Here is a 15,442-nt window from a genome sequence, read left to right as displayed (position 1 = left end):
TTGCTCCTTCCTCTTCATCACAGTTACCAGTGTACTGACCCATCAAAGAATTTCACCCTAGCACTGATTTCAGTTTCTACTTTTTTCCCACAATCCCAGACCAGCCTGACTGCAATTCCTCATAGACACCAGTACCAGTTGTCCAATACCCACCACCTCAGAGGTCTCAGCCTCAGGAGGCCCTACTCCAAGCTTCTAGGTTCTAATAACCACACCCTCTTCTCTTTTTTCTCCCAGCCCTAAGGTGGGTAGCTACTTCCCACCTTTCTATCTCTGTTATCTTAGTGTCCCCTTTTCATTTTCTCAGTTCTCCAAAATCTCTCTAAACCAATTCCTTACATTAAATTCTGTTTTCCTGACCGATATAGAGAAAAACAACCTGAAAGCGTAAGGCTCTTTTCTTAAAATCTTATAAAAGGACAAACATAAAACAGAAGTAATTATTCCAATTATCCCTTTAAAAACTGTACATAAGTTGTCTTGGAAATCAGACACTAATATATAATTTTTCATTAGTGTTCTGAAGCAAGGGTAAGCAAATTTTCTATAAAGAGCCAGAAAGTAAATATTTTCGGCTTTGTAGGCCATGTAGTCTGTGTCACAACTACTCAACTCTGACGTTTTTGTGCAAAAGCAGCCGTAGACAATAAGTAAATGAATGAGCATGACTGTGTTCCAACAACACTTTATTTATGAACAGAAATTTCAATTTCAAGTCATTTTTACATGTCACAAAATATTCTTTTGATTTTTGACATATATTTTATTTTTTTATATATTTTATAAATATAAAATCATTCTTAGTTCACAGGCTATATACTAAAACATGCAGGCAAGCTGGATTTGTTGCACTGGCCAGTTTGCCAACCCCTGTTCTAGATTGTGCGTCTTACAAAAATCAAAGTATTATATTCAGTGATGGGCTAGAAAACATTACATTAGTAAACCTAGGCTTAACCTATAATATAACTAACTTGAAACTTGAAAAAGAACAATGTTACTTAACCTCCTGAAATTTTCTTTTAATGGAAACAAAAGATAAGAAAATTTACTAACAGGGAAATTTCAAAGTATAATCTAGGTTCCATTTAAGTATTCGCCAACCTTGTATACCTTCTTTCTACCTCTACAGTACCATAAAATAAGCACTGGTTTTTAAATTAACCTTCAATAATGCCAATTTCTCAATCACAGAATTATTAAGTTAGGGTCTTAACGATGTTCAACTTAGAATAAGTTACGTTCAAGTAATAATGGTCCCATTTCCCAAACTATTCTTCAAGAAGAAAAAAATCTACAGCCGTTCAAGCAAGTTACATACAAGTTTCTTATTTCAAGGTAACCGTGACTGTATAGCCCATCCTGTTAATCCACAACTACTTTGATTCCTTATTATAAGCAATGAGGAATGATGTCTCTTTGGCATCTTATGCTGCCACAAATATGCTCATTATTGCTACTTGTGAGCTCTGTCCATTGGTCTAAAAACAATGAGTTAAAGTCCTAAGAGCACCTTGAACTAGGACTATCTCACCCCTTGGACACAGCACGCACCGATAACAAGCAAAAAGTAGCACAAACAGCAGTGCAGTAGTATGCCTGACATGAGAATGGCATAAAATAAACATTACCCCTCTCAAAGAAAGGCAGGTTATTTACCTATGGACCTCTCTTGGTTTTCCTTAACACATGGAATGACAACAAACCAAGGCTTGAGTTTCACTTGAGATTAAAAGTTCATTTCCAATGAAGATCTCAGACTATCTAGGGCACTTGGCCAAAGGGGCAGATCTGGATGGTCCGCATATCCAGTGTACCTTTTGCTGAGGTGATGTTTAGGCCTCTAATCCTCTAGTATAGGTATCTGCAAAGTCAGAGGAAAGAGCTAACTCAACTAGGGAATCCTCTGCACCCTCCAAACTGAACTATAATAAGCACCTCAAGACTAATCCAGAAGACCCCTAGGAAAACAAGTAACTCAGAATATAGAAATCCAGTTGATTATGAATGGCAGCTATTCTAGATGTTATTCTATAACATCATTAAAAAGTTAGTCCTTGCCAAATTGGCAAACGAAGAGACCTTTGTTCAAGTTGTGCTAGCGTCATTAAACTAGCTAGTGAGCATAGCTTGAGCTTCTTTGGGACTTTTCCTCAGTTATCTGTAAAATGAGAGGCACTAGATCCCACACCTTTTAAAATCACAGCCATTGTAAACCATGGTAATGAATGAGTTAAGGGGAAAAAAAAGTTGGAAGCCACAGAAATAAGGAGTCATTAGGTAAGGTAACAGGGTCCCCCTACACAAGGCACCTTAGGCTGTTTAGCAATTTACACGGGGCAGCAAAGGCAAAGGAGTCTAACTGGAAATGGGCACAGGGACGATCTTCCCTTGTATCCTCCCCTCAGTGTGGCCCTAGAGCATTCTCCACCCAGTCCTTCTTTGCCTAACTCCCATTCTTTCAGACTAAGTTTAAGTATACTTCCTCTGGGCACCCCTCCCTGACTACCCACTCCTCTACTCCACCAGTCTAGATTAGATGTCCCTGCTGTAGCTCATTGTGCTTACTTCTGTATCCTTATCATGAGGTAGGCATTCAACAAATGTTAGCTGAATAAATTAAAAGTCAAGAGTTCAATCTCAGCTAGTTTTTCTAAACATCAGGTTTAAAAGGTTCAATTATAATGCAAAAACTTTAAACATAACTTTATAATTGCTTCATACAGTTTAAGGCTTAGAAAACCAACAAGTTTTTTTGTATGGAAGGTATAAAAAGCATCAGCTATCCTGTAGAAGAACAAAAGCCTCAATTTTTTGAGTACAAGTTTTCTGTCATTATTCAGTGTCACAGCCTTATGGTATATCCAAAAACACCCCTTGGTTTATCACTGCATCTGCAGTTTCCTCACTTCCTTTTGGCCCCTAATATTAATAAAGAGATAAATGAGACTACTGATCTGAAGGATTTGATTAGAAAGACAACTAAACAAGGTAAAGCACAGGGGCATAGTTTAAACAGGTTATCCACCCTGGAAAATACACAAGTATAAAACAACTAAAAAGGCTGGGAGGAAAAAACTGGTCTAGCACAAAACACAATAGGCTATTTCTACCTAAGGCAGCACTCATGTTCTCTCTCAGGCCACCATCATGAGATTTCCAATTTTCATCTGTTTGTCTCCACCAGCACCTACAGAAGAAGCATAAAAAGTGCTCTGAGCACCAATCACTTTCATCAGCTAAAGACATACCATTCGATTCCCTGACCTCCTCGGTCCTAATCTAATAGTTATTTAACAACGTCTTATAATAAAAGTCAGTAATTACTAATGCTGCTATTCACTCTATAAGGAAATTAGAATAATGATAGTTACAAAGAATCAGGTCAACTCAAACATTTACTACGCATGTACTACAATATACCCAGCTGCTAGTTACTGGGATTCCTCCATTTAAAAGAATAAATCTCTATAATATATATTCAACACCATCCTTGAATTTTCTAGTACATGGAACTACAAAATCCCTTAGATCCTAACAAAAGAGCCAAACAAGTTTAAATCATGCAAGAGAATGGATGAATGCTAAGAGAGACAGGCTCCAATCAAATGTTAGTCTTCCTAATGCTTTGCATTAGTAACCACCCGAAGTATCTTAAGAGTTGGAAAATTATAAAAATACACATGCAAGCAAACACGTCGTTTAAAATATTTATACGGAAAAAATATGATGAAAATAAAAATACTTAAGCAATGGGTACATTTCAATAAGCACATAACTAACAAATTTTGCAGCTAGCATACACACAGCTGAAAAAAATGTCCTATCACAGCCAGGTTCCAACTTCTGCCCCAATTTCATGTCCTCTGACACTATCATTATCTTCTCCATTAACAAAAAAAAAGTAGCCAAAGAAAGATGAGCACTAAGTATTTCTTGGTAGTCTCACTGTCTTTCTAATGCACCTGAGCAATACTATAATTGGGGAAACAATGGTTTTATATTCAATTCAATGTGTTATTTTCAGCTACTAACATTACTTCCTTACACAAACTGCTGTTAATCTGTCAAAAAGACCACACTATACTTTTCATAATTGAGACAAATGGTTTCCTGAATAATTATACAAAAACAGAAGTTTTGTTTTGTTTTTATTTTTTAATGGAGGTGGTAAACTTAAGCTTAAAGAATATACCTATTACAGTCATCTTGGGGAAATCTTCAGAAGTACATTTTCACTTATTCTAACAAAATGTTTTACTGTACCTCAACAAAATTCATCCATTTACTATAGATAATTCTTTAAATTTTCAGCACAGAAGCAGTACCATAAAATGAGTAGTTAATGTCTTAGAGTTGATACAGATACTCTGTTCTAGAATTGATAAACAGAAGAGCTATATTTTTAACCAGGCAATTTTAGAAAGTCTGTGTGTGCTGAACATTACAATAAATGGATTTTCATAGAAAGGGTTTTTGCAGCCATGAAATTAATGAAAAATGTTACCTCTACTTTACATTCACACAAAATTCATAAAAATTTTAAACCTGGGATCACCTGCCTACTAAAGTAGAGAGTATGTAATTAATAATTTCATCAAGAGGTCAAATATCAGATAAAAAGACTCAAAATACAAGTTAGTCCATGGGTCTTCAAAGAGCTAATCATGAAGCAAATATTGGTGATTACTATACAGCCCTGCCCAAAGAGAGGCTCTAATTGCACCTGTCAGGGAAGTGGGCATCAGGAAGAGCTATAGTCAGAAACCACTACTTGCTCCAAGTTCTTGCAAGCCCATAGCGGTTCTCCTAGTAAGCAGACCTCCCAGGAGTTTGCCAGCACCATCACACTCCTATCAACACCCACACCATCCCAAGGATATTTTCATTTGTGAGATGTTAGCATCTGAAAAAAAAAGCATTCCAAAATAAAAAGCAACTACGGGAATTCAGACCAACTTTAAACCTCCACCTAAATGACCAATGTATTTGCTAGGTTGGAAAAGACACTGAAGTAACCACTAGCTTGATCAAAAAAAAAAAAAAGACTACCAAATTAAACATAAAGCACATTATACAAGAATTTCAAAGCTAAGGGACTCAAATATAACACTTTATTAGCATATGATAACCAAAAATTACACATGGTAATTGCCTCTCATTTGAATCCATGAAAGTAGACTTCCAAATATAAATCCTATTATGAAAAACAACAAACCTATTGAATTTTCAGTTGGCTAGCCTGTTGGCCAGCTTCAAACCAACCATTTTCAAGAGATGGCACTTAAATATCTTGAACTTTCTCTTTAAAATAACCAAGCAACTAATCAAAGTAGGGTATGAGTGAAAGCTATTTAATCCATCAGCGCCAGACAGGACAAACAGAAATAAATACGTATGGACAATAAATTTTCTTTAAAAAAAGGAAAGAAAGAAGTGCAGGAGTCAAACTCAAACAAAATCACAAAAACACCACCACCCATAAATTACCAGATATACTCACTCTATGGGGAAACATATTTGAAAGAAAACACCTTTCACATAGCAAAACAACTTAATATAGTACATTCATAGTATAGAATATTGCCTAAGTGTTAAAAAGAATGAGCACATCTCATAGGTAAATCCAAACATGCAAATGATATAATATGTAGAGAAAAGATAGAATGATAGTGTAGTAGTACAACTCCACTTACATAAAAACAAAAATCAAACAAAAGGAAAAGGTCTGGAAAGGTATACACTAAATTGTTAGTAGTGGTTACCTCTTGGATATGGGATTTGAAGAAGAGGCGCAGGGAAAAGAAGTTGAGGGTGGATTTTAACTTTTTCCTCTATAAATATCTGTATTATCTTAGCCTTTTATAATAAGCATTTATTGTTTTGATAATTAAAAAAAGATAGCATTTTAAACATACTACCAGATGTTATCGTTTTTAAAATATCACATTTATGGTATCTCCAAAGCCTGAATTTAAAGCTCTATCCTCAGAGATTAAAGAAGACGACTAAGAGACATGACAATTAAATGCAATTTGTAATCCTAGACTGAAAAAAGAGGACACTATTGGGACAACTGGCAAAATTTACATATGAACTGTATATCAGGTGACAGTATTGTTATAAATGTTAAACCACCTGAATTTGATTACTGTACACTGGTTATCTAAGAGAATGCTTGTTCTTAGGTAATACTATGAAATATTTAGGGGTGAAGGGTCATGATGTCTGCAACTTACAAATGGTTCAGCCAAAAATAAACAAACACGTATATATTTTTTATATAGAAAGAGCAAATGAGGCAAAATTTCAATTACTGGGCTAACCTAGATGAAAAGTATATGTGAATTCATTATACTATTCTTGCAACTTCCCTGCAAGTTTGAATTTTTTTCAAAATAAAATCTCCCACCCTCACCCCTCCACACCAAGACTGTACCTCTCTCTCAAAGAAAAAGGAAGGATCCTGATTTTCAGTGACTCTAGGTGTAAATGGTTCAGTTTCTAACATGAACTGTCTCTCAGGGTCTTACAATAATAGCTATATAGTTTTTATAATCGCATTATAAAAATAAGGTACTCTATAGTACTGTGGAAGAATTAAGAGAAATGATGAAGATGGTCAACTTTTGATTCTCTAACCCAGGCTAGCAATCTTTTGCCATCCAGCATATAACTATCCTAGGTCTCTGCAAAAATTGACAATGCTCACAGAACAACACTATCAAGGTCAAGAAAAATTATTACAAATACTTGTTAAAGAGTAAATCATAATCCATTTCAATTTTTTAAAGAGGAATAGATTAAATCAATTAGCCACTACAGTGAAAAGTGGCAGAAAAGATCTGGGAATACCAAAATCCCACTAGGGAAAATAGAAAAGTATGACTGATTGATAGATAGCTATGTATAAAGTATGTCTTGGAAGTTTGAACATTTCTTAGGAAAACACAACTGTATCAACAGTTGCTTGATACCTTTCCAAAGATATAGTGTGTCAACAGAAGAATGGTCAGCCTGAAATCTAGAAAAGGCAAGAGCAAAGAGGGACATGAATACTAAAGAAGTGTACTCCATCCTAAGAACTAGGATAGTTCATCAGGTTTTCCATACTCACCGGGAAATGTTTCCAGGTAATAGTTTGGCCTCCTATGTACTTCAGTAGCCCAAAGAGGGTACCCTGGCCTGTAGAACCATACCTCAATCACTACAAAGCTTTTCGTCTCTTATAAAATACAGGCATGTCTCATTTTATTGTGCTTTACTGTGCTTTGCAGATACTGTGTTTTTTACAAATTGAAGGCTTACGGCACCCCTGTGTCGAGCAAGTCTGTTGGCGCCATTTTTCCAACAGCATTTGCTCACTTCACGTCTCTGTGTCACAGTTTGGTAATTCTCACAATATTTCAAACTTTTCCATTATTATTATATTTGTTATGGTGATCTGTTATTAGCGGTCTCTGATGTTACGATTGTAACTGTTTTGGGGCACCACGAAACACATCATATAAGACGATGAACTTAATCAATAAATGTTATGTTTGTACTGACTGTTCCACTGACCAGCCTTTTCCCTCTCTCCCTACCTGTCTCAGGCCTACCTATTCCCTGAGACATAACAATATTGATATTATTCCAATTAATAACCCTACAATGGCCTCTAAGTGTTCAAGTGAAAGGAAGAGTCGCAAGTCTCTCACTTTAACTCAAAAGCTAGAAATGATTAAGTTGAGTTAGGAAGACATGTCAAAAGCTGAGACAGGCCGAAAGCTAGGCCTCTTGCACTAAACAGCCAAATTGGGAATGCAAAAGGAAAGTCTTAAAGGAAATTAAAAGTGCTACTCCAGAGAACACACCAATGATAAGAAAGCAAAATAGGCTTATTGCTGATATGCAGAAAGTTTTAGTAGTCTGGATAGATCAAACCAGCCATTACATTTCCTTAAGCCAAACCCTAATCTAGAGCAAGGCCCTAAGTCTCTTCAATTCTATGAAGGCTCAGAGGTGAGGAAGCTGCAGAAGAAAAGTTTGAAGCTAGCAACGGTTGGTTCATGAGGTGTAAGAAGTGTTTCCATAACATAAAAGTGTATAGTGAAGCAGCAAGTGCTAATGTAGAAGGTGCAAGATATCCAGAAGATCTAGCTAAAATAATTAACGAAAGTGACTACACTAAACAACAGATTTTCAATGTAGATATAACAGCCTTATATTGGAAGAGGATGCCATCTAGGACCTTCATAGGCAGAGAGGAGAAGTCAATGCCTGGCTTCAAAGCACAGGATGACTCTCTTATTAGGGGCTAATAAAGCTGGCGACTTTAAGTTGAAGCCAACGCTCATTTACCATTCCGAGAATCCTAGAGCCCTTAAGAGCTATGCTAAATCTACTCTGCCTGTGTTCTATAAATGGAACAGCAAAGCCTGGATGACAGCACATCTGTTTACAACATGGTTTAATGAATATTTTAAGCCCACTGTTGAAACCTACTGCTCTAAAAAAAAAGATTCCTTTCAAAATATTACTGGTCATGGACAATGCACCTGGTCACCTAAGAGCTCTAATGGAGATACACAATGAGATTAATGTTTTCATGCCTGCTCACACAACATATATTCTGCAGCCCATGGATCAAGGAGTAGTTTTGACTTTTAAGTCTTATTATTTAAGAAATACATTTCATGGGCCTGGGCCCATGGCCAAGTGGTTCAAGTTCTGCATGCTCCACTTCTGCGCCTGGGTTCACAGGTTTGATCCTGGGCACGGACCTACTCCACTCACCAGCCACGCTGTGGAGGTGTCCCACATACAAAAATACGGAGAGGGATTGGCCCAGATGTTAGCTCTGGGCAAATTTTCCTCAGCAAAAAAAAAGAAAGAAATAAAAATACATTTCAGGGGCCAGCCTGGTGGCAAAGTGGTTAAGTTCATGTGCTCCACTTCGGAGGCCCAGGGTTTGCGGTTTCAAATTCTGGGCGCAGACCTACACACCACTCATCAAGTCATGCTGTGGCGGCACATCCCACATAGAAGAACTAGAAGGACTTACAACTAGAATATACAAGTATGAACTGAGGCTCTGGGGAGAAAATTTTTTAAAAAGGAGGAAGATGGGCAACAGACGTTAGCTCAGGGCCAATCTTCCTCACCAAAAAAATAAAAAATAAAAAAGTATCTTAAAAAAAAAGAAATATATTTCAAAAGGCTATAACTGCCATAGATAGTGATTCCTCTAATGGATCCGAGCAAAGTAAATTGAAAACCTTCTGGAAAGGATTCACCATTCTAGATTCCATTAAGAACATTCACAATTCATGGAAAAATGTCAAAAATATCAACATTAAGAGTTTGGAAGAAGTTGATTCCAACCCTCATGGATGACTTGGATGGGTTCAAGACTTTAGTGGAGGAAGTAACTACAGATGTGGTAGAAATAGCAAGAAAACTAGAATTAGAAGTGGAGCCTAAAGACGTGACTGAATTGCAGCAATCTCATGATAGAACTTTAACAGATGAGGAGTTGCTTCTTAAGGATGAGCAAAGAAAGTAGTTTCTTGAGATGGAATCTACTCCTGGTGAAGATGCTGTGAAGATTGTTGAAATGACAACAAAGGATTTAGAATGTTACATAAATTTAGTTGATAATGCAGCAGAGTTTGAGAGGACTGACTCCAATTCTGAAAGAAGTTCTACAACGGATAAAATGCTATCAAACAGCATCGCATGCTACAGAGAAATCGTTCCTGAAAGGAAGAGTCAATTGACGTAGCAAACTTGTCTTATTTTAAGAAAATGCTCCAGCCACCCCAACCTTCAGCAACCACCACCCTGATCAGTCAGCAGTTATCAACACTGAGGCTAGACTCTCCACCAGTAAATAGATGATTACAACTCACTGAAGGCTCAGATGATGGTTAGCATTTTTAAGGAATAAAGTATTTTTTAATTAAAGTATGTACATTGTTTTTTGAGGCATAATGCTACTGTACACTTAACAGACTACAGTATAGTGCAAACTTTTTTTTGGTGAGGAAGACTAGCCCTGAGCTAACATCTGTTGCCAATCTTCCTCTTTTTGCTGAAGAAGATTGGCCCTGAGCTAACATCTGTGCCCATCTTCCTCTACTTTGTATGTGAGATGCCACCACAGCATGGCTTGATCCACGTCCAAGATCTGAACCTGCGAACCCCAGGCCACCAAAGCGGAGCATGCGAACTTAACCACTATGCACCACGCTGGCACCTAAACATAACTTTTATATGCACTGGGAAACCAAAATATTCATGTGACTTGCTTTATTGCGATATTTGCTTCATTGTGGTAGTCTGGAACCCAACTCGCAGTATCTCCAAGGTATGCCTGTAACAAAAATTGTGATTCATATATTGGCTGCAAAGCTACTAAAGGTCCAGATTATATGCGGAATCTAGTGACCATATCATGACATTTTCTCTAGGTTAGTTTCCCAAGGCATCTCTATCGCCACTGTAACTAAGGTGAATTATGAGAATTTGACTATCCTCACTGCTTTATACTTTATTTGAACATGCTGAAATATTTTTTCCCAGTAATTAAACTTTATTTTTGCCAAATTCACTGTGGTTTTCGTAACATGGCGCCTTGTTTTCTAGCTGCATCTTTTCATCCAACACTAATAATAAAAGAGCTAACACTGTCCTAATTCTTAAATCCTCATAAACCCTTTGCAGAAAATACTATTATGATCCCCACTTTAGAAATAAGGACACCAAGGCACAGAGTCATTATGAAAACTCACCCAGGTTCATAAAGCTATTAACTAAAAGAGGTGAGATTCTAAACCCGGAGTTACAGCTTCAGAGCCCAGGGGCTTAACTTTTTTTTGTGCCTTGGACCATTTTCTCAGCTTAATATTTTTAAATGTATAAAATAAAATACATATGATTACAAAGGAAATCAACTACACTGAGGACAAAAAACCCAAATCTATGATATAGTTATACATATGTTTCTTAACAATCTAGCAGTAGATCTCATATCTACCGTAATTTTGAAGTAATGATGAACATAAATAATATTTTGAGATATCTACAATAACCAGAATATATTTTTAAAAATCTGTAATTTGTACTAGTAGTAAAACCACAGGTACTGTTAATATCACTGTAGTTTGCTGGTTACATTAGTAATTAAAAGAAACGCTAACTTCTAGTTAGAGATTAGTGAAGAGGTAATTTCCCCCTAAATTTATGGATGCCATCCATGTTAAAACCCTAACAATCCTCTTAACACTGCAATTTAAAAGGACCAATCCTGGGTCCTTCTCTCTATACTGGGATCCCTTGGTGATCTCATCCAGTATCCTGGGTTTGAATACTACCTAAGTTAATGACAACAAAATTTATCTATAGTCCAGACCCTTCCCCTGAACTCCAGACTTGGATATCATTTCAACTCGAATGTCTCACAGGTATCTCAAACTTACCATGTCTAAAACTGAACTCCTAATCTATTCTTCAGACCTGCTCTTCTCACAGTCATCCCTATCTTAGTTGATGGCAACTGCATGTTTCTAAGTGCACAGACCAAAAAACTTGGAATCATTCTTGGCTCGTCTCTCACATGCCACATCCCATCTATCAATAAATCATATTGGTTTGATCTTCAAAATATACCCAGAATTCAGCCATTTCTCACCATCTCCTGTTACCACCTTGGTACAAGTCACAAGCATCTCTCTCCTAGATTACTAGCTTCCTTACAAGTTTCTGTGCTTTTACTGTTGTTCCTCTCTGCAGAGTGCTCCTTCTGAAGCTCAAAGCAGACTATGTCACTCCTCAGCTGAAAACTCTGGGCAAAGTTCTTACAAAGGCTCTACAAAGCCCTGTGAAATCTACACTCCACCCTGACCCAATTTACTATTACTCTTTTTTGTTCATTCCATTCTAGCCATACTGGGCAGAACTCACTAGGTCTGCCTCAGCGCCTTGGAAGTAACTATTCCCTCTACATGGAATGCCCCCCCACCCCATTAACATGGCCAACTCCCTTCCCTTTAAGTCCTTCCTTAAACACCACTCTCAAAAAGGCTCACCCAGCCCACCTCATTTTAAATTGCAACATCTTCCTCAGAAATTCTGGATCCCACTTTTCCTGCTCCATTTTCCAAAGCACTTACCTTTGAACTTTCTATATTATTTATCACCCTCACTAAAAGTGGTGCCCACAACCGCAAAATTTTGTTTGTTTTGTACACCACTCACCTCTAGGGTGCCTATGTTTGGCACAAAATAGACATGCATATGTTCAAAGAACAGCACTCCCATCACTGTAAGGTACTTGCCTTCTCTCTCACTAAAGGGTTCCTTGAAGACTCTGACTGGATCTAATTTGCAGTGTCCTCAACACCTGGGCCTGCCTAACAGCAGACACCTAATGCACAGATGCTCAGATGATTACAGCCATTTTCACCTGAAACACAATCCTATATGCCACAGAAAAAAGCCAGGTCTTACAGCTGTGTCTGATTAAAGAGTGAGTACAAGACAAACACAGAACATCAAGTTCCAAATGTTACTTCAGTCAAACTGAATTTATGTTTCACGTCTCAATTTATTCATGTGTCTAAGAACTCTTTCAAACTATCTAAAGTCTTAAGAAGGGCACTTAGTCATTACTTCCCCCAGCCATGTCACCCCCTCTCAAGCTCACTCAGTCTTTTCATGTTTGACTTAATATCCTACCTCTTACGTTTTTCCCGATGACCCCAGCTAAAAGCACTTACATGTGCCACATTCTGCGCTAAGTGCTTTTCATACCTTATTCTCACCCAATCCTCCCAAAAACCCTTATGAGGTCGCTACCATTATATCTATTTCAAAGATGAGAAAACTCAAATTTAGATAAAGTCACTTCGTCCAAGGTTCAATGAGTGTTCAAACTTTGGTCTGTCTGACTCTAAAATCCAAGTTCTTTAACCCCACACTACACTGTTTTTCTCTCTCCGGTGGTATAAACACTAACTGGCTTATACAAACTACCTCAAGTGACTTGCTGTTACTTCACTTCTCTAGGCTTCAGTTTTTGCATCTGTAAAACAAGCGATATTGTTCAGGACGCCTACCAAGATCTCCTCCAGTTCTTATACTATGACAGGAAACATTTTATAATTCTTTATATACTCCACACAGGTTAATACACACCAACCCCACCCAGATATGTATTTCAGAACTTAGTCACTGTTAGAAATCCAGAGCAAGAGAGACAGAAAAGCAGTGAAGATAAAAAACTCGAAGATCTTGTGTAAAAATAAAACATTAGATTCCTCCTTCGTCAGGGCCATCAAAGATGCACTTTTGAGTTCATTTTCCCACAGAGTACGAAAAATTATGTTTTCCCCCGAGAAGTGAAAGGATATGATCCTTAAAGCTTCTAGACTTCACCAAACAACCTGATAAAAGGAACTGAAAGCAGGCACTTAGCCCATTCAGGGGCTGACATGTTATTTTGTACAAGACAAGTGCTCAATAAGCCTTTACTGGACTATGATACAGAATTTTTTTTTTTTGAGAGTTTCCAAGTCTCAAAGTGAAAAAACCTGAGCTTGTTAATTAGACTGATGATTGAGCAGTAAATAAAAACAACCTAATTAAGCTAATATTAACCTACAAGCAAGAACCCATGAAAGGATTAAAACCATGCTGACACAACTTACTACTGCAAGTCAGAGCTGGGTTTTGTTCTAGAAAGGCAGAATAATTATTTCTCCCTTTGTGCACAGAGAACCATCAACAAGCCAACAGAACCCTTCTGTGATGCAATCGAATCTAAGGACTATCAAGTTAAGATCTAGACTTTTCTGGACCAAGGTGAGAAGATCTGGCAAAGGGTTCAAAAAAAGGGCCATAGCAGGACTAAGATAAAATGTGTCAAAAGAGCGAATCATTCTGGCCATAAAAGTGACAGTTTCATTTGAAATTGCTATCAACCGTTAAGTTTGAAATGAATCGTATACTCGTAGGTCTAGACTTCAACCAACACCAGCAAATGGAGTTTAAGAACAGCTTTATACAACAACAGCCTTGGGAGGGTGCAGGGAAAGAAGTGAATCCAGGCTCTGGAGTGGAAGCTCTCTGAGGTGTCAGGTACAGTCGCAGACACAGCCCTCAAGAGAGAAGTAAAAACGTCCTAGACTGAAAAAAATACTACTGGGCAAAAGTCTATTTCGGTTTTCTAGAACACTGTCTCTTTAGAGAATCTTCAAAGAATTCTGGGGTTTTAGCTAAGTCTTCACAAGGAGTAGAAAGTCATCCATTTAGGGTAAGAGGTTCCTGTTACTGAGGAAGTAGAGTGTCCGAAAGTGTGCAAATCTCACAATCTGGAAGAGAATGTATGCCCCTCTGAAGTCTTTCATTTTCGGGCGGAAAAACAAACCCGGTGTCACCTCAACACTGGGGCCACACAAACCTCGCCACCATTACAAAACCAAAGTGCCAAAGGTGCAGCATCTGAAGCCGGAAGCACTACAAGGCCAGGATCGAGTTCCAGGAGAAAAAATCAAACCCAAGAGCGCAGCGCGGGCCCCTCCGTGGCCCTGGGCCGAGCGACGCGCGCTAGGCCCTTCCGGTCTGAGCCGCCGTCGCCGGGAGGCCGGGCAACGGGCCGGGCTTCCACCCGAGCGCGGGGATTCGCGGCCTACCCCTCGCCGGTGCCCTCTCGCCGAGTCCGGCTCCGGCAGCCTCTCTGACGCGGGCCCTTCGCGTGCAGCGCGGCCTGCGCGGGCCGCGGAGAGCCGGAGGAGACCGCCGAGCCTCGGGCCGGCCGGGTCGGTGCGAACGCGGCGGCGGCGGCGGAGGCCGTGGCCGCCCCTCCCCCACCGGCCCGGCCCAACCGCCGCTGCGACGCGAGCAGCGGCGCCAACGCCGGGCCCAACCGCCGGCCCGCGGCGGCCCGGGCGAGGCGGCGGTGCGGGCCTGCTCCCGAGGCCGCACGCGCGAGTGCCCCGCGGGCCCGTTACTCCTCGCGCCGGCCCGCGCCGCTACCCGTCAGGACGCGCCGCCCTCGGCTCGGGCTGAGGCGGCCGCCGGCAGCGGGAGGCCGCGGAGCTGATACTTACTCAGGGGTCGGGTGCTCGGGGTCGTAGAAATCCCCCATCTTCGGAGGCGGCTGCGGCGGCAGCTGCTTCATCGGGAGCGGCTGGAGGCGGCGACGCGAGCCCCCTCCCCGCAGCAGGGCGACGCGAAGGAGGGGAGGGGAGGGGAGGGGAGGAGGCCGCTGGTCCGACCGCGGCGGCGGCGGCAGGGGCGGCCCGCGTCGCTGGCTCGCTCGCTCGCTCCCTCCCTCCCTTCGGCGCCCGCCTGCCGCTCTCTCCCCCACACACTCTCACGGGGAGCGACGCGCACCCCGCCCGCCCCTCCGCCGCACAGGCCCTGCCCCTTAAAGAGACACGCAGGGGCCGCGCGTCTG

General features: G+C 40.1%; 1 protein-coding gene across 7 annotated transcripts in view; it reads right to left on the bottom strand.

Annotated features, from left to right (window-relative positions):
• The window catches only part of SETD2 (SET domain containing 2, histone lysine methyltransferase), a 125,077-nt gene extending 109,728 nt beyond the window's left edge, over positions 1–15,349 (bottom strand). For 4 of the 7 annotated variants that reach the window (XR_011426923.1, XR_011426925.1, XR_011426924.1 and 1 more), the window contains exon 1: positions 15,093–15,349. Coding sequence is in view for 2 of the 7 variants with exons in the window: in XM_023620547.2 (XP_023476315.2) it covers positions 15,093–15,163 (71 nt within the window). In the remaining 5 variants the exon portion in view is untranslated. Of the gene's footprint in view, positions 1–3,113; positions 3,191–14,675; positions 14,867–15,092 lie in introns of those variants that run through there. The other 3 variants (XM_023620545.2, XM_023620544.2, XM_070237733.1) reach the window with 3 other exon arrangements.
• Positions 15,350–15,442: the final 93 nt, after the last annotated feature.

The sequence above is a fragment of the Equus caballus genome, chromosome 16, assembly GCF_041296265.1.
Source record: "Equus caballus isolate H_3958 breed thoroughbred chromosome 16, TB-T2T, whole genome shotgun sequence".
In the NCBI taxonomy this organism is placed as follows: domain Eukaryota; kingdom Metazoa; phylum Chordata; class Mammalia; order Perissodactyla; family Equidae; genus Equus; species Equus caballus.
Note: the sequence above shows the minus strand (reverse complement) of the source record. Positions and strands in the feature narration are given on the sequence as shown.